General features: G+C 45.6%; 1 protein-coding gene across 1 annotated transcript in view; it reads left to right on the top strand.

The window, feature by feature from the left end:
• Positions 1 to 22,298, top strand: part of PTPRF (protein tyrosine phosphatase receptor type F) — a 379,820-nt gene that overhangs the window by 141,744 nt on the left and 215,778 nt on the right. Inside the window, exon 4 of the mRNA XM_029046831.2 lies at positions 19,941 to 20,086. Coding sequence (XP_028902664.1) covers positions 19,941 to 20,086 — 146 coding nt within the window. The remainder of the gene's footprint in view (positions 1 to 19,940; positions 20,087 to 22,298) is intronic.

Raw genomic sequence — 22,298 nt, 5'->3', positions numbered from 1 at the left:
TGAGAAGTGAAGCTGGAGTTTTCATTTCTCGGACCATTTTGGAGCGGAGCCTGGCACTGTGGAAGGAAATAGGCATCCCCATGCCAAACATGAATGAACCATCATTTCAACCTCACTCAGAACCATTTTAGGTAACCGCTCCCTGTTCTGCCTTTTCTCTTTTGCTGTATGTGAATAAGTGCCTCTAGAACTCTGCACAGTTCCCAAAGGCCGAGATCTTGTGAGGCCAAGTTAAGTAAGTTTAGGGCTGAATCCAATCTGGTGCTAGGCTCAGATGGCCCCCTTCCTCCTTTAATTTAGCAAGAGGAAGGAGGCTGTGTAAGTTGCTACAAGATAGGAAGAAGAGGGCTAGTCTGTGCCGTTAAATGATTTTCTTGGTTTGATATTATTCTCTGCCTGAGTCAAATTTAGGGAGAGATGAAACCCCAGAGGCATATGAACTCAGTAGTAAGTGTGGTGTTAAGCGCTTTCTATGTGGTAAGTACCTGTACTAAGCACTGTGGTAGATACAAGATAATCAAGTCCCACATGAGGCTCACAGTCTAACTAAGAGGGACAACAGGTATCAAATTCCCATTTTGCCAATGAGGAAACTGAGGCACAGAGCCATGAAGTCACTTGCCCAAGGTCACACACCGGGTATGTGCCAGTGGCAGGATTAGAACCCAGGTCCAGGTTCATACTCTTTCTTCTAGGCCATGCTGCTTATCTAAACTTATTGTGGGTGGGGAACTTATATGCAAATTCAGTTATTGTACTCTCCTAAGCGCTTAGTACTGTGCTCTGCATGCAGTAAGCACTCAATAAATTCAGCTCAGTGATTGATCAGTGTGGTTGTGGGGGCTCATCTATTATCAGTATTTGTTGAACACCTTCTGTTAAAGTAAAAGGTGTTGAAGGAATAGAAAGTCACCCATAAATTTTTCCATTGCCACTTCTCTGCCCTTCCCGTGGGACTTGAAAATTTCCTACTCTCAAAGGTCCCTGCCAGCGAGCTGGAAGTTGGATGGAGTGCCAGAGATTGGGACTGTGACTGAAACCCTCCCACCATCCTCTGTGGCAGCAGAATTGCTCGGGGCCTGGGAACTGGACAGTTGTCTTGATTAGCCCTCCCCTGGGAAAGGGCTTGGTTCCTGGAGCCAGAAATATGCTGAGCAGCACAAGCAGGCTTTTTCCAAAGGAGACTTTTCCAAGGAACCTTGCCTTGCCTCGCCTCGTTAGAGTATTGTCACCCCCCCCCCCTTATTTTTTTAAAATGTAATATTCAGTTGGGTTACAATTCCGCACTTTAAAAAAAAATGATCATGCGTGGGCTGTGGGGAGGATCCAAGTCTGGTTAGGTTGAGCCCCTAAATCTTGCTGGTACAAAGTTCTAGCTTCCCCTTCCAGCTGTGATTCAGTGAACGTAAGTAATCTAGTCTCTTAGGTGCATGGGGATATGGAAAGGAATCTTGAACACAGGACTGAAAGACCATCGTAATATAGAAAGTTGAGGACTGCTATTAGGACCTTGTCTCCCAAGGAGAAGTGGTGTAGCCTAGTGGGAAGAGCATGTACTTGGGAATCAGAGGACTTGGGTTCTAATCTCGGCCCCACCATTTGCCTGTTGGGTGTGACCTTTGGCCAGGTAGCTTCGCTTGCCTGGTCCTCCGTTTATCTTCCGTGAAATGGGAATTTAGTACATTATAAAATACTTATTCTCTGTCCTACTTAGACTGGAAGCCCCTTGTAGGGCAGGGGCCGTCCTACCTGATTATCTGGTATCTACCCCAGCACTTTGTACAGTGTCTGGCATATAGTAAGTGTTTAACACAGCGTAGTTATTTTTTATTATTTGTGTCATTATTCGTAAACTCTGGGGCTTCATGTCCATGATCTTCTTTTGAGAATTTTTAGTTCTTTTTAAAAGTCAAACTCAGAGTTGACCCAGACTTTGCAGGGGTTGTAACTAGGGAGAGGCAAGGGGGAAGGTTCGGTTCTTGTCTACCAGCTCAGGAAGTAACTTGGAGCTGATTGGAGGTCAGCTATTTTTGGCTGAGTCTCCTTCCTCCAACCTTTGGACTGACAAGAAAACAGAGAACAAAGATCAAGTTGTCTTTTGGAAGGAAACCTCCCATCAACTCAGCGGGGAAGGTTTTCTTTGGTAAGAGCATAATAATCAATCCATCAGTGGTATTTAGTGAGTACTTACTGTGTGCAAAGCACTGTACTAAGTGCTTGAGGTAGTACAGTACAGCAGAGTTGGTAGACACATTCCCCACCCACAGTGAGGCTGAATGCCTACTGCTCTGGGCAGAGCTTGATATTTATGTGTGTTTATCCAGACCCTGAAGAGGAATTGGGGGGGGGGGGGGGGTGAGGGGAAACATATTAGAACTCTAAACGAAAGGGCAATGCTTTGAAACAATTTCATTTTTAGCAAAGAACCTATGGGTCCTCTCTGCGTGAAGCAATAACCCTTGCAGTTGATCCTGCCTCAAAGCTTCAGGTTCAGCATTTCTTCCCCGAGCAATAAATAAAGGCGCCGTAGACCCTCTTTCCCGGACCCTGTAGTCTAGCGGCTGTGGTAGAGCTCTCTGGTGGTGGTCGGGGGGGCAATCCGAGCCAGGCTTGAGTCCAGTTTCAACCAGTGCTTAGAACAGTGCTTGGCACTTAGTAAGCGCTTAACAAATACCATCATTATTGTTCAAGCTGAGCCTGGTCAGTGCCGATTTGTACCTGAGCCGCCACTCAGTCTTGTGTGGAAAGAGGCTGGCCGGCCCTGGCTTCTGAGAGTCAGAAAATAACAGTGGAGAGCAGAGGGCCTGCATAAAATTAATTCTCTGGACATACACCAGAAGAGTACGCTCCGCTCTCCTGCAACACAGGAGGGTTGTGTTCTTTCCGAATCCCACAAAAGGAAGATTTGTCATCTGGTTTGTCAGCTGTGAACAAAGTGCACACAAGTGTTTTGGTCCTACATTGTGTCAGACACATGTTGCCGGAAGGCAGTTCCCTAATTGTTCTATGCCCAGTTACTGAAATGATCCTTAACTCATAGAATGATTTTTCAACGATGCATTATGGAAGAACTGATCATTAGAAATTCTTTTGGAAATCTCTCTAGACTCTAAGCTCCTGTAGACTCTAAGGTCATTGTGGGTAGGGAACTAGTCTACCCAACACTGTTGCATTGTATTCTCCCAAGCACTTAGTATTGTGCTCTGCACACAGTAAGCGCTCAGATAGGATCGATTGAAGAGGCTCAGCATTGCGGGGGGATGGGACTTCCTCTGTTCCAAGCTCGGCTTCTGGACCGGGGCAGGGTTCTAGGCCCTGAGATTTGGCTGCCATGTGGAGAGGAAAGCGGAATCCCAGGACACATGCGTGTGCCTAAGTAAAGCGGGCAGAATGCCCATTAGGAGTAAGGTCCAGCTGTGCCCAGCCCCCTCGCCCCCCAGATTATCACTTCTCCTCCTGCCAGGAGTCTCCAATAGCCTTCCATTACTGAAAAGTCAAGGGTCATGGTATAATGTTTCACTTTGGAAGGCAATGCCTGATTCCCAGGGGAATCCCACCGAGGCTGTTTAAAGAAGCCAGGCAGCAGTACACAAGTCCCCAGGCCCCTAATAGCTGTAGGATTTTATATTTGTAGATGCAAACTCCATCTGCTGGCTGTGACTCTGTATTTCTCCAGACTCCCTGTAGTTTGTGTCCTCCCGTGCACTGGTCTGCTCTGGCACCGTGCAAGAAGGGAGGAGCCGGCTTGAAATTCAGTCCGATTGGTGTTTTTTTGACTCTGTCTGCAAGCCTACCCCAGGGAAGCATCGTCGTTTGCCAAGACTGACTCACCCATTTGTGTTAGCGCCAACTCGGAATTATGTGGGATTTGTGGATTTTGTAAGACTCTTGCTTCTCTCGCTCTCCCTTCTGCTGCACCCACTTGTCCATTTCACTGCTTTTTGGCACCTCTACTGGAGGATGAGGAGGGAAAATTCCAGTCAGGTGATTCAGTTCCCTTCCTCTTGGACCATAAGCCACTTATGGAGCAGGGAGTTGGTCTGACCTGATTAGCTTGAGCCTATCCCAGCGATCAGCACAGTGCTTTGTACAAAGTAAGTCCATTACACATTCCACACTTCTTATCATTATTATGATTTTTTCTTGATGGTATTTAAGTGCTTATTGTAGGTCAGACCCTGTTCTAACTGCTGGTGTAGGCACAAGTTAATGGGATCAGACACAATCCCTGTCCCACGTGGAGCTCACAGACTAAGTAGGAGAGAGAACAGGTATTTAATCCCCAATTTGCAGTTGAGGAAAGAGAGGCCCAGAGAAGTTCAGTGACTTACCCAAGGTCACAGAGCAAGCAGTTGACAGAGCCAGAATTAGAACTCGGGTCCTCTGACTCCCAGGCCCTTGCTCTTTCCACTAAGCCACTCTGCTTCTCTATTCTTCTTCTTTTTATTATTAGAAGACTCGGTGGTAATGATCTGCGAAAAGCTGGCAGTGTAGGTCCTGTTTGAAATGAATTAAAGACTATGCTCCCAGACGTCCAGGTAATTTCCTCTTTCCCCTGTTCGTTCCCTCACAGTATCTTTGCTATTTTTAAGCCCCAGAGACGCTGAAACTCACTCACTCCATGGCACACACACTGAGGAATAAGAGGTTGTCCATGGGCTTAGTTTCTTGTCTACAAACAGGGTTCTCTGCCTCCCTGCAGCTGACTGTATTTGCTAATGATTTCATATATCTACAGACTTTATGCCCATGACTCTTGAGAGAGGGTAAAGCGGCTTATGCAAATCAGGAGGAAATGGCATCTGCATGGGGAGACCCAGCATGTGGATATTGCCACAAATCGGAAGCATTCACCCTCGCCAGGGAGTGGTTTGTGCTAAGAGGATGATGGAATTAACAACAGATACCACCTCCCTGGTGAAACTCTGTTCTCAGAAGTCCAACAATTGATTTGTTAGAGGGGTAGCTTCTTTTTTTTAACAGTATTTGTTAAGCATATACTATGTGTCAACCTCTGTTCTGAGCCCTGGGGTAGGTACAAGTCCTTGTCCTGCATGGGGCTCACAGTCAAAGCAGGAGGGAGAACAGATATTTAACCCTCAATTTACAGTTGAGGAAAATGAGCCCAGAGAAGTTAAGTGACTTGTTGACGGTCACACAGCAAGCAGTTGGCAGAGCCGGGATTAGAACCCAGGTCTTCTGACTCCCAGGCCAGTGCTTTTTCCATTAGGCCACACTGCTTCCCAAGAAATTCCAGTCAGTTCCAGTTCAAGTTATGTTTTTGAAGAACCCTGCGTTAAGGAAAACTTGAGTTGCACATACGCACAGTCATTCCTTCTGTTAGTGGTTTGTGCTATAAATCCAGATAGGTTTGCAATTTTGAAGAACATCCCCTAATTCTGCTGTTGCAGTATTTCCAACAGCTGTGGGGAGGGGGTGTGTGTGGGCGTGCATGCGTGCTCACAAGTCAATTCTATTTCTGATGGGGTCTGTTGTGGCTGAAAGAGAAGTGTGGCCACTGCCTTCCAGGAGAGGAATATGGTGAACCTTGTTCCCTTCAAAATGGATCTCTACTTGCTTTTAATTCTTAAAGTCAGAAATACAAATCGGGGGGGGGGGGGGGCTGTTTGAACTGCCGCATCAAGAGCTAGCTGCTTGCACAAAGGGATTAGAACCTTTTTAATCCTTTTTGTGCCGAGAATATTGTGTTTAATGTGGCAGGCATGCTGGCAAAAATTAATTTTCATGTTTTTCCAAGCAGAAGATTCAAACCCGGCTTGTTGCAGTCTTGCCTTTGTTTCCTCTCTGTGCATATGTTATGGGTTCCTGAATAACTTTGAAGTTCTGATGAAAGTTGTGGATAACAAACTGCGGACTGTGGGAGCAGAACAACCCAATTAAAAGGCAGCAAGGAGCAGCCACTGAGGCCCAAACTTAGGACAACCTGGTGTGTGTGACCTGGGGTCATTGTCCTAGGTCAGCATGAGTGACATCTGATGAGAGGGAGAGAATGGCCTATCCTTTCAGAACTTGCCCTTCCACCAGCAGAGGCCAGCTCTGCCCTGGTCTTGCCCCAGGGTGAGGGTCAACAATGGGACAGGCTACAGGGGTCCATTTCATACTACTGTGACCCCAGGATTTCTTCCTCCGGATCTGGGTCATGCCTAGTTCATAGGGTTCACGAGAGGCTGGATTTGTTGTGGGGTCACAAGACTGGGGGTCTGGTTTAGTCTCTAATAATGTATTATTGTAGAGGTCTTTTTATTTTTCCAAAGCTGCCTAGTGGAAAGAGACCTGGGGCCTAGTCCGCTGCACCCCCGTCTGCTGTGTGGCCATGGGCAAATCACTTAACTTCTCTGAACCTCTGTTTTCCCCATATGAAAATGGCGATACAATTCCTGTTCTCTCTCCCTCTTGGAATGGGAACCCTGTATAGGCTAGGGACTGTCTTATCTAATAATAATGATAATAATAATAATTAATAATAGTAATTGTATCTGCTCCAGTGCCTATCAAATAATAATAATTGTGGTATTTGTTAAGCTCTTACTATGTCCAGGCACTGTGCTAAGCATTGGGGTAGAGAGTCGCACATGGAGCTCACAGTCTTAAACCCCATTTTACAGATGAGGAAATGAGGCACAGAGAAGTTAAGTGACTTGCCCAAGGTCACACAGGCAAGTGACAGAACTGGAATGAGAACCCAGTTCTTCCCAGGCCCATGCTCTCCAGTACACCATGAAACTTCTCCTAGCAAAGTGGTTAACATGTAGCAAGCACTTCATAAGTGCCTACCATTATTTTTATTATTGTTAAAGCACTTTCACATCAGTTGTCTCTCTTTAGGCTCGCCAACCACCTCCAGTGAAATAGGGAGAAGTGGATATTATCCTCATTTTTTGATGAAGAAACAGAGGCCCAAAGAGGTCAAGTATCATGCCAAAGACAGCTGGCAGTCCAGTAGCAATTTTACCAAAATTAAAACCCATATCTCCTTGTCCATATGACTAGTTTTTCTGTCTATACAGTTGACCATCATAATTTGACACGAGTAAAGGTGAACTTCCCCTATGAATTCATTGGCTGAAAAGGCCAGTGCAGGACCCCGAGTCCTGACTGCATTGTGCACACAACCTGTCCCAAGCTGTATTGTCATTTTTAATGTTTGCATCTTCTGGTGCCGTTTTCTCTTTAGCTTCCTTGTCACATCCCTTTGGTGGCTTTTGTTGCAAGAGAGCCACTACTTCCTTGATGGAAGTAGGCCACGCCGAACTATCCTCGCCAGTTGCCGCCCAGTTTTCAGCTGGGATGTTTCACTGTTGAAGGCCCTGTTCGACTGGATCCTTAAAATGCTTCCTCTGTCCTCTTTGTCCTCAGTGTCCCAATGTCAGTTTTCTGTCAGGCAGCTGTTTGGGTATCTAGCTGTCCTTCATTCTCCTCAAATGTCCGTGCCTACGCAGCTGTGGTAAGGTGAGCATAGCTCCCATACTAGGAAACAGACTGATTTTCCTAGCTTCATTGTTGGTGGCCTTTTCTTCCCCTCCAGACTATAAATTCATTCGTTCATTCAGTAGTTTTTATTGGGCGCTTACTATGTGCAGAGCACTGTACTAAGCGCTTGGAATGTACGAATCGGCAACAGATAGAGACAGTCCCTGCCCTTTGACAGGCTTACAGTCTAATCGTGACTGTGGGCAAGTCACTTAACTTCTCTGTGCCTCAGTTACCTCATCTGTAAAATGGGGATTAAGACTGTGAGCCCCACGTGGGACAACCTGATTCCCTTGTGTCTACCCCAGCGCTTAGAACAGTGCTTGGCACATAGTAAGCGCTTAATAAATGCCAACATTATTATTATTATTAATCGGGGGAGACAGGCAGACAAGAACAATGGCAATAAATAGAGTCAAGGGGAAGAACATCTCATAAAAACAATGGCAAATAGAATCAGGGTGATATACATCTCATTAAACAAAATAAATAGGGTGATGAAGATATATAAAGTTGAGCGGACGAGTGGACGAGTACAGTGCTGAGGGGGTGGGATGGGAGAGGGGGAGGAGGAGAGGGAAAGAGGGGAGAAGAGGGTTTAGCTGCGGAGAGGTGGGGGGGGTAGAGGGAGCAGAGGGAAAAAAGGGGGGAGCTCAGTCTGGGAAGGCCTCTTGGAGGAGGTGAGCTTTAAGTAGGGATTTGAAGAGGGGAAGAGAATTAGATTGTCTGAGGTGAGGAGGGAGGGCATTCCGGGACCGCGGGAGGACGTGGCCCAGGGGTCGACGGCGGGATAGGCGAGACCGAGGGACGGTGAGGAGGTGGGCGGCAGAGGAGCGGAACGTACGGTGTGGGCAGTAGAAAGAGAGAAGGGAGGAGAGGTAGGAAGGGGCAAGGTGATGGAGAGCCTTGAAGCCTAGAGTGAGGAGTTCCTTGTGGGCAGGGAATGTGACTACCAATTCTGTGGGACTGTACTCTCCCAAGCGCTTAGTACAGTGCCCTGCACACAGTAAGTACTCAGTAAATGCCATTGATGGATTTTCTTGCATTCGATATTGAGTCTGGCCCCAAAGTGATGCTCAAGGGTGTGGCGCCTGGGAATGGCCCAGGAATGACCACCAAAGAGAAGCTTGGCCTACACTTGATTCCACACTACCACTATGCTCTATTTGGCAATCTTCCCAAGGATGGCCTTCTTGACTGGGTGTTCTATTTCCTAGGCTGACAATGTGGTTCATTCAGACAAGTACAGGGTAAAACTCTTCTGTAGGTAATATTCCTCCACTTAATTTAACCCATTTAACCATTTATCAGAGAGCCCTGTTTAATACCGATGCATTAAGACTCCTGAAATGGCAGTTAATTTATACCTGGAGAAGAGGCCTGAACACTGATAAGGTGCTAACTACATTCAGGTGACACTCCTGTAGTTTGAAAGGTAATTTCTCACCTTATCAGCACTTAACAATGGATGCTTAACTATCTGACTAATCAAAAATGGATTATACTGTCAGAATTAATGAGGCACTAAAACGTTTTAATGAATAATGGGATTTAAAAAAAAATCTCTTATGTGTTTTATTCAACATTTCAACTCTCATTGATGGGCAGTTGATACCTCCAGAATGTGGTCATTAAACATTTGGTTCAGATGCGCCGCTCAGTTTTTCAGTGACTGCGGGTGCTTCACCCCCACACGATGAGGTAGTTGGAGGGCGCAAGGGATAAGCTTCATTGTATGTCACTGGGATCCCAAATGTGACTCCTCTGGGCCTGGGCCCAGGCAGTTGGATAGAACCACTGTGGAGGGTTGGTAAAAAAACAAAAACAAAAAAACTTAGCGACTGTGCTGGACTGATTCGATAGGCTGATAGAGGCAGGCCCTCTGCTATAGATCCAGATTTCCTGTCAACCAGAGGCATGAGACATAAATATCAGCATCATTTACCGTAAAAGCCGTCCTCGGGCCATCTTGAACTTTTGTTCTTAGTTTGCTCTGCACGGTCAGCATTTTGTCCAGAAGCACTGTACATTAAAATATGTATTAGCCTCCATCTAAATATGTTTTCGCGGGGTCTCCGTCTTGAAGATTCCCAGTTAGAGTCTGGTCTCCGGATCCCCTTACGCATAGTTCATTTTTGAATTTGGCATTGAGTCTTGGGCAGATAAGACTTTCTCCACTCTACGTAGTTGTGTAGTATTGATCACCGGGTTGCCCCAGGATCTCTCCATGCCAGTTAACTGGGTGTATAAATTTTGCTACTAGAATGAAATGTTATTGTAAAAATTAAAGCATGAAAGGTTGCCGTTTTTTTTTTGGTGTCCCTATTCTTATCAGTCAGGTTTACTTTATTTTTTCTCTTTCTAGTAGTAAACTCCAAATTAATAACATTGGACAGAAATGATAAATCTGGTAATAGAATAAAAGCTGAATATCAGGCTGGTATTTCAAAGTGGAAGCAGCCATGTGGTCTAGTGGATAGAGCACGCACCTGAGAGTCAGAAGGTCCTAAATTCTAGTCCAGACTCCGCTACTTGTCTGCTGTGTGACCTTGGGGGAGTCACTTAACTTCTCTGTGCGTCTGTTACCTCATCTGTAAAATAGGGATTAAGACTGGGAACTCAGTGTGGAACAGGGACTGTGTGTCCAACCTGATTACCTTGTGTCTATCCCAGCACTCAACAGTACCTGGCACATAGTAAACTCTTAACAAATACCATAAAAAAAAGTGGAAAGGAAATAATGCAAGGGCTGTATGTGCCGGTTGGGCAAGAGACAATCCAAGACTTTGTCTCAGAGAATAGCCCTCTAAATGACTTAAAGGGATCAACTGTTGCCTCCATTGGAGAGTCACTCAGATTTTGTCCCTCCTTTCCCCATCCCTCCTATCTGAAATGTTCATTTTGGGAATTTCTTTCCTCTCTGAAGTTCACATTCTGACCTAGTTAATTTTGAGACTCATTCAGTCATTTTCCATTCACAACACTCCAATTCCCTGTCTTTACAACTTTATTTAAACAATTCCCAGTACTGCCCACTGATCTCAACAGGGATGAAAGTTTTGAAGGTGTGTACCTGGACAGTTATCCTTCATCAGTGGGAGCGGGGACGTGGTCCCTGAGCCACAAAAATGGGTGAAAACTGAGCACTCTTTCTCACTTGGAAAACTCCTTGGCATTCACGGTTCTGCCGGCCTCTCCTCCTTCCTGTGATTGGGTTCGTTTCCTTCCTTGCATGTTGTCTGTGGGGTGTGTGGACATGATCAGGTGGACATGCCCAGTCTTGGGCCACTTTGTGACCTATGCCCAGAATGGACCAAAACAGACTCTTTTTTAACCCCATCCTCTTGTGCCCTTCGAAGGTGATTCTCGTCATAAAATTAGGGAAATCCATAGGCTCCTTGACTCAACTAGTATAAAACTATTACTCTTCCTGGGCAGATGAGTGTCATTTCCCAATTTTCATTAGCGATATCGCAGGCGGCCAGGGAAAGAGAAAGAGGAAGAGGTTGGATTTCATCAATACCAGCAACCGATAGAATCGGGCATGAGAGGTCACCTTTAGAAGTCTCTTCACACCAGTCAGGATACAAGTATCTCGCTTTCCTCTCCTTTAGGTATTCGTTCCAAAGTGACAACTCATTTACTTAATTTGCTTGAGGGTAGCAACAGTCAGTTCTGCCATAGCATGGCTAATATGCTGGAATTAGGGAGCACTTTTTCCACCATGTAAATCTGAAGCACTGGGGTAGACACAGTTACATAGTACATGCGGTGTTGGAAGGAACCAGGTGCATATGGCATTGGCCCAGAGGCTCGTGCTCCAATGCGATGTAGCCTCAAGCATTCTGGGAGAGCGGTCTGTAGTGTCAAAAGAAACTCACTCGCAGTTGTTTACTGGGTCTGTCCTCTGTGAGAGATGCTGGTTCCTTAGATTTACCCTATTTTCAACACAAGGGAGGGAAAATGCTAGAATCCACTCATATGCCTCATGGATATTTTTCAAGTGCTAATTACTGAAAATCACTGCGGCTCACCTGCACAGTATAGCTCACTTATTCAAAACGTCCGCCACCGAGGAGCCACGTGCCCTAGTGGATAGGGCACGGCCCTGGGAGTAAAAAGGACCTAGATTCTAATCCCCATTCTGCCCTTTCTCTGCTGTGTATCCTTGGGCAAGTCTCTTAACTTCTCTGGCTCAATTAACTCATCTGTAAAATGGGGATTAATACTGTGAGCCCCATGAGGGACAGTGACTGTGTCCAACCTGATTAGCTTGTATTTACTTCAGTGCTTAGTACAGTGCCTGACACATAGCAAGCAGTTAACTTCTGCCATTGAAAAAAATTAAAAACTGGGACTGACTTGGTAAGTGGATAGTCTGGAGAATTGGATTGTCCTATAAAAATGTTATTAAATCCAGTGTCTCCCTGGCAAATAAGCTTACATTCAAAATTAGTTATTTTAAACCATTTTTAAGGCAAATCCTGTATGGACCCATGTGTCCATTTTTTTAGTTATACCTGAATTCAGCTGGAAGAGAACAAACCACTCTTCAGTTGGCTTTTATGTTCTCTTTTACATCACAGTGTTCCATATCACTTATAATATCTAACATTTCCATGCTTTGCATAGGGATATTTACATATGGGCAGACGTGAAAACTAGATAAGCACAAATGGGATAATCTAGATAACTGAGTTTTATTCCATTCATCCTTGATTATCTGGAAATATGGGCAGTAAGTGGATAAATGATACACATAGCAAATTCTAAAATTTCATTATAACCAATGTTTTCAAGCCTCTTCCCCGAAGAGGAAGAGCTTTTGCCAGGGAGTACGGTTGATGGATTGGGATAGTCGCCACTTCCTCTGCCCTCTGCTAACTAGGAGTGAAATGGCTTAAAAGGCAGGCAGAGAGAGAGAGAAGGTGAGGCAAAGGGCCTGGGTAATAAGGGGCTAGGCATTCCTAAATATAATTGCATTCATCTGCCTGGGTGTTTATGAATAATAATGTTGGTATTTGTGAAGTGCTTACTATGTGCCGAGCACTGTTCTAAGCGCTGGGGTAGACACAGGGGAATCAGGTTGTCCCACGTGGGGCTCACAGTCTTCATCCCCATTTTACAGATGAGGGAACTGAGGCACCGAGAAGTGAAGTGACTTGCCCAAAGTCACACAGCTGACAAGTGGCCGAGCCGGGATTCGAACCCATGACCTCTGACTCCAAAGCCCGTGCTCTTTCCACTGAGCCACGCTGCTTCTCTGCTTATGAATCACCTTACCCTGTGTATGTAGGACCTAGGGGCTTGACAAATGGCCTTTTTCAGCAGGAAGCAATTTGAATATTTACTTTGAATATTTAAAATGGCCGGGCGGCAGGTGGGCTTGCTCTCTGGGTCACGGTTGTCTCTGCCTCCCATTAGCGGTGTTGCCTCAGTGGAAAGCAGCAGCAGGGATCCAGGCCGCAGAGCCAGGCCAAAGTCGAGCTGCTCTGGGCGGGCAGCAAGTGGCCGAGGGGGATCGGCCTCAGGGTAGCAGCATGGCCAAGAAGAGCACGGGGCTGGGAGTCGGAAGGATCTGGGTTCTAATCCAGGCTCCACCATTTGTCTGCTGGGACCTTGGGCAAGTCGCTTCACTTCTCTGCGCCTCAATTCCCTCATCTATAAAATAGGATTAACACTGAGCCCTGTGTGGGACAGAGACTGTGCCCAGCCTGATTTTCTTGTATCTACCCCAGTGCTTAGAACAGTGCTTGGCACATAGTAAGTGCTTAACAAATACCACAAATTATTATTACCGTCACTATTATTATTGTTGTTGTTGTTGTTATCAAAAGACAGTAGATCAAGAAGAACCAGGGTGTACAGCCCCGGATGGCAAGTGGTGCTGGTCTCAGGAAGATGGTCAGGGGTTGCCAGGAGGCATTAACTGTGTAGGTGGCTGACAGACCTTTCCCCCTCCTTTCCCTCCCCCATCTCTGGTAGGGCCTGCAACCAGGCCAGGGGAGAGTGGAGAGATGCTGGGAGGCTCTGGTGCTTTGAGATCAGCCCTTGGGGGCACACTCCATGCCATAGGGATGCAAGGAGACAAGGCCTAATAATACTAATAATCATGGTAACTGTTAAGCGCTTAGTCTATGCCAGGCACTGTTCTAAGTGCTCGGGTGGATACAAGCATATCGGGCTAGACACAGTTCCTGTCTCAGGTGGGGTTCACAGTCTCAACCCCCATTTTGCAGATGAGGTAACTGAGGCACAGAAGTAAAGTGACTTGTCCAAGGTCACACAGCAGGCTAATGGCAGAGCTGGGAATAGAACCCATGACCTTCGGACTCCTCCATTTGTATTTGTATCCTTTATTCACTCCACCCCCAGCCCCCACAGCATTTATGTACATATCTGTATTTTTGTGAGCAGGAAGCATGTCTACCAAATCCGTTATATTGTACTCTTCTGAGTACTTAGTACAGTGTTCTGTGCACAGTATATGCTCAAATATATTTTATTGATTGATGAAAGGAATTAGATGGGACAGTGAAAAAGCAAGGAGGAACGGAAAGTGATAGCAACAAAATAGTAAAATACCATGAGTGTTTCTCCAGTGTCAATTATTTTATAAAGTTCAAGCATCATTCCAGGCCATTTTGTAGTCATTTGGAGTCTCGTACATTTCCTGACTTTTAGTTCATTTAAATTCTGAAGCTTAATTTTTAACTTGGAGTTTTCCATTGAATGTGCAAATGCAAAAATCTATATTAATGTAGCCATAAGTCTTCAAATTGAAATGCAGATATTGAGAGCTGAGTTGTTATTGTTAACCGTCCCACAGATACATACATCATAATGAGACGTAGAGTATATTTAGAAGCTTGATCAATAATTAATGATGAAAGCCACAACTTAATTTCCTAATTTGCATTTAAATTTGGAATGGCAACAATTTGCCGCTTTTGGTCGTAGTGCTTCATTTTCTCTTATGATTTTAAGACAGGGTTGGGGCAGGAAAAGCTAAAAGTCTCTTCCAGTAGAAGGGGTAACAGAAATGTGGCTAGTCATTCATGTTCAAATGAGAGCCATAGCATTAGCATTCTAGACTTCTTTTGTTGGTCTAAATGTTTCCCCCCTTGCATTCACAGTTAATGCGCAAATAAATCCTTCCACTACCCCATTTCTTGAGGGAGGGATTTGACCTTTAAATGGTGTTTCCCCCACATAAATTAGGCAAGTCCTGTGAGGCTCAGAATGGGAAAGGGGAGCAGCAGATGCTTGCTACCACATATGGAGGCCATTACATCCTCCGTCTTTACCGAAGTGAGAAGAGCAGGGCTTGGTAATGTTGGAAAACTACGCTAAGTGTATTAAATGACAAATACTGTGCAGTAAGTAAGGGAAAATCAAAAGAACAAATCAGCAGAAGAAATTCAATCCAGAGAAATCTGCTCAGCACCCTGCCTTGCAAAAACATTCAATCAGAGCGCAGTCATCGCCAACACGAACAACAAATCAACATTTCACTAGGAAGGATGGAGGGAAGTAAATATCGATATATGTAAATAGCGCTAACCGGGAATATATGTGATTATGGTGAGACAAGTATGTGGAATCAGTAGGAGTTGAACCACCCATCTAATAATTGCTTCGCTTGAAGGTTAGGATTATGTGTCTGCAGGGGACTCTGTGGGATACTACTTAGGAATCAGGTTTCATATAGAAACTTTTATCTGAGAGAGGAGTCATTTTTCTAACCCAAGGCTGTTACCATTTGAGATGGGCTAGTATCAGGGCAAATTCACACTTAATAGCCTGGTGCATTTCTTCGGCCATCTGTTGATTTTGTAGAGTTAGGAAAACATTTCATCCAGTGGGTGGGAGTGGATTTATAAGTGGCTTGAAGAATTTAGGATCTCTCTCTTCACCCTGTGACTTCCACAGTAGGGATTATCATGTTAACAAACCTAACAATCAATAGACTTTAAATTCATAGAACACCTCTTTGGCAGGGGCCTGAAAATACTTTACTAGCCTGATTTCCCTGAGTGCCCCATGGAGATAGTTGGAACTATGGTCCCAGCTTAGCGTGCCCAGGTTACCCAGCAAGCCAACCACTGAGAGAGGTAAGACTTGAAAACAGACTGACTCTAAGCTGATGTTCCTCTTCTGGGCCGGAGTGTTCGATCCAAAACTCATCGGTGCCCTCTGTTCTGATCTCCCCAACCAAGAAGCCTGATTTCTGGTGGGGTTTGGAGAATGGAAAAAAATCAGTCGTAGCCCACTTTTCTTCTTGTCAGATTAGTAATCGTTCCTTGAGTGGGTTATGACTTCTCTCGAGCTGCCAGCTTATATTTTCAGCCTCTCTTCTATGAACAGTGATAGGAAAACCCATTGCGGCCCCCATCAATTCTTGGCTTTTAGTAAATGGCCTGGGGCTGACCAACCATGAACATGTGGTTCACGTCTCAAGCATTCACCAAATCATAGAACAGGCCCTGTTAGTTACTGCTTCCTGGTGATGATTGACCCTCTGTTCTTTCTTCAGTCAGTGTGGTGCTCAGGAAGACCATATTAATAGAACATGGGATGGCACTTGAGTATGTTTTCCCCCTCTTGCAACATGGTTTTCTTAAGAATTCTATGTCATTGATGTCCCAGTGTCATTTGGCAGCTGGCCACTCTATAGGCAAAACAAGTCGAGATGTTTCCTGCCCTGACCAGAGCTCCCATTCTGAAATTGGACCAGATAAGTGTGTCAAAGCATACACACACCCCTAGAGCTTGGGCTTGGGAGTCAAAGGACATGGTTCTAATACCGGCTCTGCCACTTGTCTCCTGTGTGGCCTTGGGCAAATAGCTTAACTTCTCTGTGTCTTAGTTACCTCATCTGTAAAATGGGGGTTAAGACTGGGAGTCCCATGTGGGACAGGGACTGTGGCCAATCTGATTAACTTGTATCTACCCCAGCTTTTAGAACAGTGCTCGGCACATAGTAAGCATTTAACAAATACTGTAATTATTGTTGTTGTTATTATTAACTTCACTAGTTCTGATTTTATGCCACCCTGCTTGCTCCCTTTTCTTACTCAATTACACTAGATGGCTGGGACCTGGGGAGGCTGGCAGAGACAGAGCGGGACTGGTTTGGTGAGGGGAACAGATTGAGATTGCCGGTGTTCTGGCCATCCGTGGCCTATCCAGCAGCTGCCATCCGTATTCCCAGAATCAGAGCTGCTGTGCTCTCTCTGCCTAGGGAGCCGTTCAAGCTGCTTTAAGCTTGAGAAACAACAAATGCTCACATGGGGCTGATCAGCTCCATCCAACACAGCTTTCCCGCACCAACCACGGATGCTACACCGTGGTTTTGAGGACCCGGGCGACAATATTCTGAATACCGGTTTGGCTCCCAGAATCGGCAGTTTCCATGGCCACGCGTCGGCCTGCTTGCTGTCATTTCAAATCGTCCATTTTCTTGCCACCTGTGGCGCTTCCTTTGCGACGATGAGATGGATGGGCCGTTGCCACCTGCCAGACGCTTGTTGCGGTGTTGTGCGCCCTGCCGGTAAGGCCCAATTGCCGCACTCCACGTCACCCTCCCGATCTCCCTTGGGGTTTTTGCCTGTAATGTCCACCCCTCAGTGAAGTTAGGGAGCAGTGTGAGAAGGAAAATGAATTGGTTTCACTGTGAAGTTGTCATACCTTTTTGAAAATTATTTTTGTTTGTATCTAAAGAGTGGAACTCCTAAGTAATAATGACCCCCATCTCCCACCTCCCCCGGCAGTCCTTGTTAATCTCCCAAGCCCACAAACTGTCAACCCAGTAACCACCTTTAGCACTTATTATATTTACCCTCTTCCTTATGTACATAGAATCAGTTACAATTCTCATATTTCAGGCTGTAATATTCCCGTTTGATGGCATCCCCTTCTGGGAACATCGGGGGAGCTTCAGCCCTGAAGTCGGATCCAAGAACGTGCATGGAGGAATCGATTGTAGTGCTAGTGGTTTGCGCAGCACTTCTCACACACTCTCTCATCTCTGCTTGTTGTGCTTCCAGTGGGCTCTGGAATGCCATGAGCGAGCAGGTGGCTGGGGATGGAGCCCATTGTCAAGTGCCCATGAAATATTCCTCTTTGGACCCATTTGTAGACCAAGTGACTGCATGGCTATGTATTATAGTTTTCTCTCACTACTGATAAACCATTTTTGTCCTTCTCCATTAGATCGTCATCTCCTTGAGGTCGGGGAATATATATTTTTCTTCTTTTGTATTTTCCCAAGTGCTACATGTTGAGCATTTATCATGTACCTAACACTGTCATGAGTGCTAGTCTTGGAGGAAGCGAAACAGTATTTATTCCCCGTTTTAAAGATGAGGGAACTGAACCACAGAGAAGCTAAGTGATTTGCCCAAGGTCACACAGCAGCCAAGTAGTAGAGCCAGGATTAGAGGTCAGATCTACTGACATCCAGTCATGTGTGCTTTCCTCTAGGACCCGCAACTTCTTGTACTGCTCTCAATGATTGCTTTTTATACACTAGTTTCCTTTAACATTCAGAAGTATATTGTTTAATGCTGGGCATGACCGATTATTTTTGCCATGTTAAAACCCTCCCGAACTTTATCCAGAGAAGCTGAAGCCATAGACTCCATGACCACATTTATGCCATAAGTTTTTTATTTTATTTTATCTGTTCCGATTTTCCCAAACACTGGGATATTCAGCGACCTAATCCCTGAGGTGGGCAAAGAAAATCTGTGAAATCACACAGAGTGGTGTTCAGGTAGCGTTTTTAATTGGTAAGGATGATGGCGATGATACCTTTGATGGAAACGTAAGTCTCTGATCACTTTCATCCTTAATTCCCTCTCAGGAACCCATTCTTCCTGCAGTTTGAGGCCTGGCTTACTCTCAGGGTGACGGTGATAAAGTAGACTATAATAACTATATGATTCATGGGGTTTTTGCTTGTCTCTTCATCCCACAGAATGACATTCTGTTTCCTGTCTGTGCTTTCCCGGAGTAGAAAAGGATAGTTCAGGGAGGGGGCTGGGGTCTTCTAAGATGGGTTGCACAGGCAGCTCTGCCGTGATACACGTAGTCACCCAGAGTTTCGGATGGAGCGTGACAACAGAATCGGGCAATGGTCTTCTGACACTCTGAGTTTGGCAGTTTTCTGTTGGCATCAGACACGGGATGAATAATAAAATGCAAGTTTTCCTTAACTTGAGATTCTTGGAGAGCCCAAACCCAGTGCTATAAAAGAACTGACTGCATCTTCCGTTGGGATGGATTGGTGGGAGGTAATGATGTTTTTCCTGTCATTGCCTCTATAAGAAGGACAAGTTTGGATTTGGGATGGCGGAAGTTTGAAACTGAGAAGTTTTTCAGCTTATGGTGTTATTTCTTGTATATTTGAGGGCAGATTACCTCTCCAGAAAAGGAGAAATGGGGACGAAAATAGAGTTGGACTTTTAAGGCCTGGCTATTATTGTTTTCGATGAGGTTGCTTCTAAGTAATGATGATGACTATAAATCATGGCATTTATTAAGCACTTACTTTGGGCTAAGCACCAAATCTTGGTCCCATATAAGACTCACAGTCTCGGACGGAGGGGAGAGCCGGGATTTCATCTCTCTTTTACAAATGAGAAAACTGAGGCCCAGAGAAGGCAAGCGATTTGCCCAAGGTCACCCAGTAGGCCAGTGGCAGAGGTGGGACTAGGACTCAAGCCTCCTGACTTCTAGTTCCATACTCATTCCACTAGGCTACGCTGCCTCACTGGAGCACTTCTTTCGTCATTTAAACTGGGTGAGACCCAGGAAATGATCACAAGACTTTGGCCTTTTCCTGGCTTCGTCTTGCTTCATCCCACACCAGGGAGGCCCTTGCGGCAACCCCACTCAGCTCATTCCCTGAAACAACCACTTACCAAATTTGCCCCTTCAATCAGTCAATCAATGATATTTATTGAGTGCATACTGTGTGCAGAGCATTTGGGAAAGTAAAATAAAACAGAGTTGGTAGATGAGATCCCTACACATAGGAAACTTTTGGTCTTCGGGAACAGCTTGTTCCGGCCTCTCTCTTGGGACGGACTCCCTTCCCGTTTCACTTTGTCCCTGAGATCTGTTCCCACCCAAAGCCCTGGGCTAGCCACCTTTCGACCTGGGTTATACTTTAGTCATACAAAAGGTCCACTCTGGTCCAGATCAGTTTAGCTTTATTCCCCGTTTCCTGAGCGAACTGCAAATGAATAAGTACTAGGTTATTAACGTACCTTCCCCACCCCTGTCTCTGTAAAACCAGGTTCATTTTACCTAGTTTCCCTTCACTCCGTTAGAATGTGTCCCCAGTCCATAAAGCAAGAGACACCTCTATGTTATGTGCATCACCAGATCGCCAGGGTTTGAGCAAGAAATCTGACCACTGGGTTTGTGCTTTTGTTTGCCAGGCAAGCCGACCTTCATCAAAATCCCCGAGGACCAGGTCGGGATATCCGGTGGAGTGGCTTCCTTCGTGTGCCAAGCCTCTGGGGAGCCCAAGCCACGCATCACGTGGATGAAGAAGGGGAAGAAAGTCAGTTCTCAGCGATTTGAGGTAATCCAGTTATAGTCTCTGCATTCATCTATTGTGTTGGTTGCTTTCCAGGGCTGTTTCGCATCAGTTAGCTAATCCATACGATGCCCCTCGAGAGAGATTAAGAAGAGTTTTGTTTTCTTCAGAGGCGGGTAGACCCAGGTCACTTTGTGTAGATTCAACGAATCAGTTTAGGGGCTGGAACCAAAGCCAGTTTCTGCTCCTAGTTGTTTTTTCACCAAGCCATTTCAAGCAAACTCCTCCATTCGAGGAAATGTTTAATGAACCTTCTTGCTGCTTCAAGATGTCCATAAGTCTGATTGGAGCTGCCGTCTTAATGACATGACATGATGCAGTTGATGCTGCAGATGCATTCACCCCAATGACTAATCCCGTTGGCAGCCTTAAATGGCTAGTGACAGCGCTCAGAGGTTCACGCTTGCCAAATTTTCAGAGGCAGGCCTAGAAGTGATGGGGAAAATACCACCTTCCACTTCAGGTCTTCTACTTGGCTCCCGGGAACCCAAGCCTGCCTTTTTGAGAAACAGCATTCCTTGACCTGCCTTAGATGTGGTTCTGGAAGTTGGTTTCTTTCTTCCCCTTTTTGCTTTTTCCCCCTTTGTGGTTTTCTTTCTTCGCCTCTCTTATTCATTAAGTAGTATCATTGAAATGCATATTTTAATGACTCCTAGAGATGTTTGCCCCTGCCATACACAGGGCCATTGTCCATAGCTCATTTCCACCCCTCCGCATGTCTTTGGGTTCGCAAGGGTCACATCTCTCTCATATCTTAAGCTCATTCCACCCATTCTGTCTGCTGGAATCCAGTGGTATTTCGTTCCTCCAACTACAATATCCAGCACTTTCAATGGGCTAGATAGGCTTCCTTCTCTGAGGAGGGACAGAGAAGTCAGAAAGATTCCTTATTTCATTGCAAGGAGGGATCCTGAGGTGCAGCAGCAGTATGATAGGAAGGAGGGGACAGTAAGGATTGTAGACTGTGAGCTTCTTGCGTGTAGGGGTCGTGTCTACCAAATCCATTATATTGGACTTTCCAAAGCCGTACAGTGATCAATAAATACTATTGATTGACTGGAGAAATATGTGTGGGTGGGTCGAAATTTTTATTGAGTGTAGTGGACTATCCTAAGTCCTGAGGAGGTATAAAACAAAGAAGTGGCACAGCCTTTGCCCCCAGGGAGCTTACACTTTAACAGGAAAGACACACATAAAAATATTTGCAAACTGCCAGACAACCTTCATCGCAGTGTGTCCTACGCGGCAGAGAACAATAGCCTATATTTAATGTTGTCGTGGGCTTCTGCTTTATACAGTAATTGAAACAGGATGGCTTTGGAGTTAACTATGTCCTGGAGCTATGACTTTGCAGCTCCTATCATTAGGAGTGAGTTTGCAGGTGGCAGTGAAAATGAGCAAGTGTTTCTCTCCTTCTTTCCGGTCGGTCGGACTCTCCTCCTTAGGGCTGATCTACCCCAAGCCCCGGTCTGTTGTCAGTCCAAACCAGTGAGCTTGGAGTATAATGTCACAAAAGTTGCAATTTATCATTAGAGAAGTAGTGTGGCCTAATGGAAAGAGCGTGGTCCTGGGAGTCAGAGGACCTGCGTTTTAATCCCGGCTCCGCCACTTGTCTGCTGTGTGACCTTGGGCAAGTCGCTTCTCTGTGCCTCAGTTCCCTCATCTGTAAAATAGAGATTAATACTGTGAGCCCCATTTGGGACAGGGACTGGGTTCAATCTGTTGGTCTTATATCTACCTCAGCGGTTAGTACACTGTTAGGCACATAGTAATCCTTAACAAATACCACTTAAAAAAAAAAAAAGCCCTACTGCTGGTTGGCTCCACCAGCATTTCCCGCAGACTTCTTTTTTCAAGGGTGAAACCTGTCCCAGGCTCTAACCAGCTGTAAGTAAGCTGGCTGGTCAGTCCTTCTCACCACTTGGCAAGGAAACATGTAAACTTGGTCAGGATGTCTTTATAATTGTGTTCCACCTCTTCAGAGCCTCCCCTTCCCTCCCAGTTTTAATTGAGGGTAAGGGGTGGGAGCAGAATTTCCACAAAATGGATTGTTTATAGGATGCAGCCTTCAGGTAGACAGCAGTGAGAACCCAAATGGGAAGGTGGTTTCTTTGGTGATTTTTTGCTAATTGCTGCCAGGTTTTCCTGTCGTAACCGGCTGGTTCGGCCCTGAGATCCTTCTGCTGATGTATTGGCA

The sequence above is a fragment of the Ornithorhynchus anatinus genome, chromosome 18 (assembly GCF_004115215.2).
Source record: "Ornithorhynchus anatinus isolate Pmale09 chromosome 18, mOrnAna1.pri.v4, whole genome shotgun sequence".
In the NCBI taxonomy this organism is placed as follows: Eukaryota; Metazoa; Chordata; class Mammalia; order Monotremata; family Ornithorhynchidae; genus Ornithorhynchus; species Ornithorhynchus anatinus.
The sequence above is the reverse complement of the archived record's forward strand: the minus strand, read 5'-3'. Positions and strand labels throughout refer to the sequence as shown.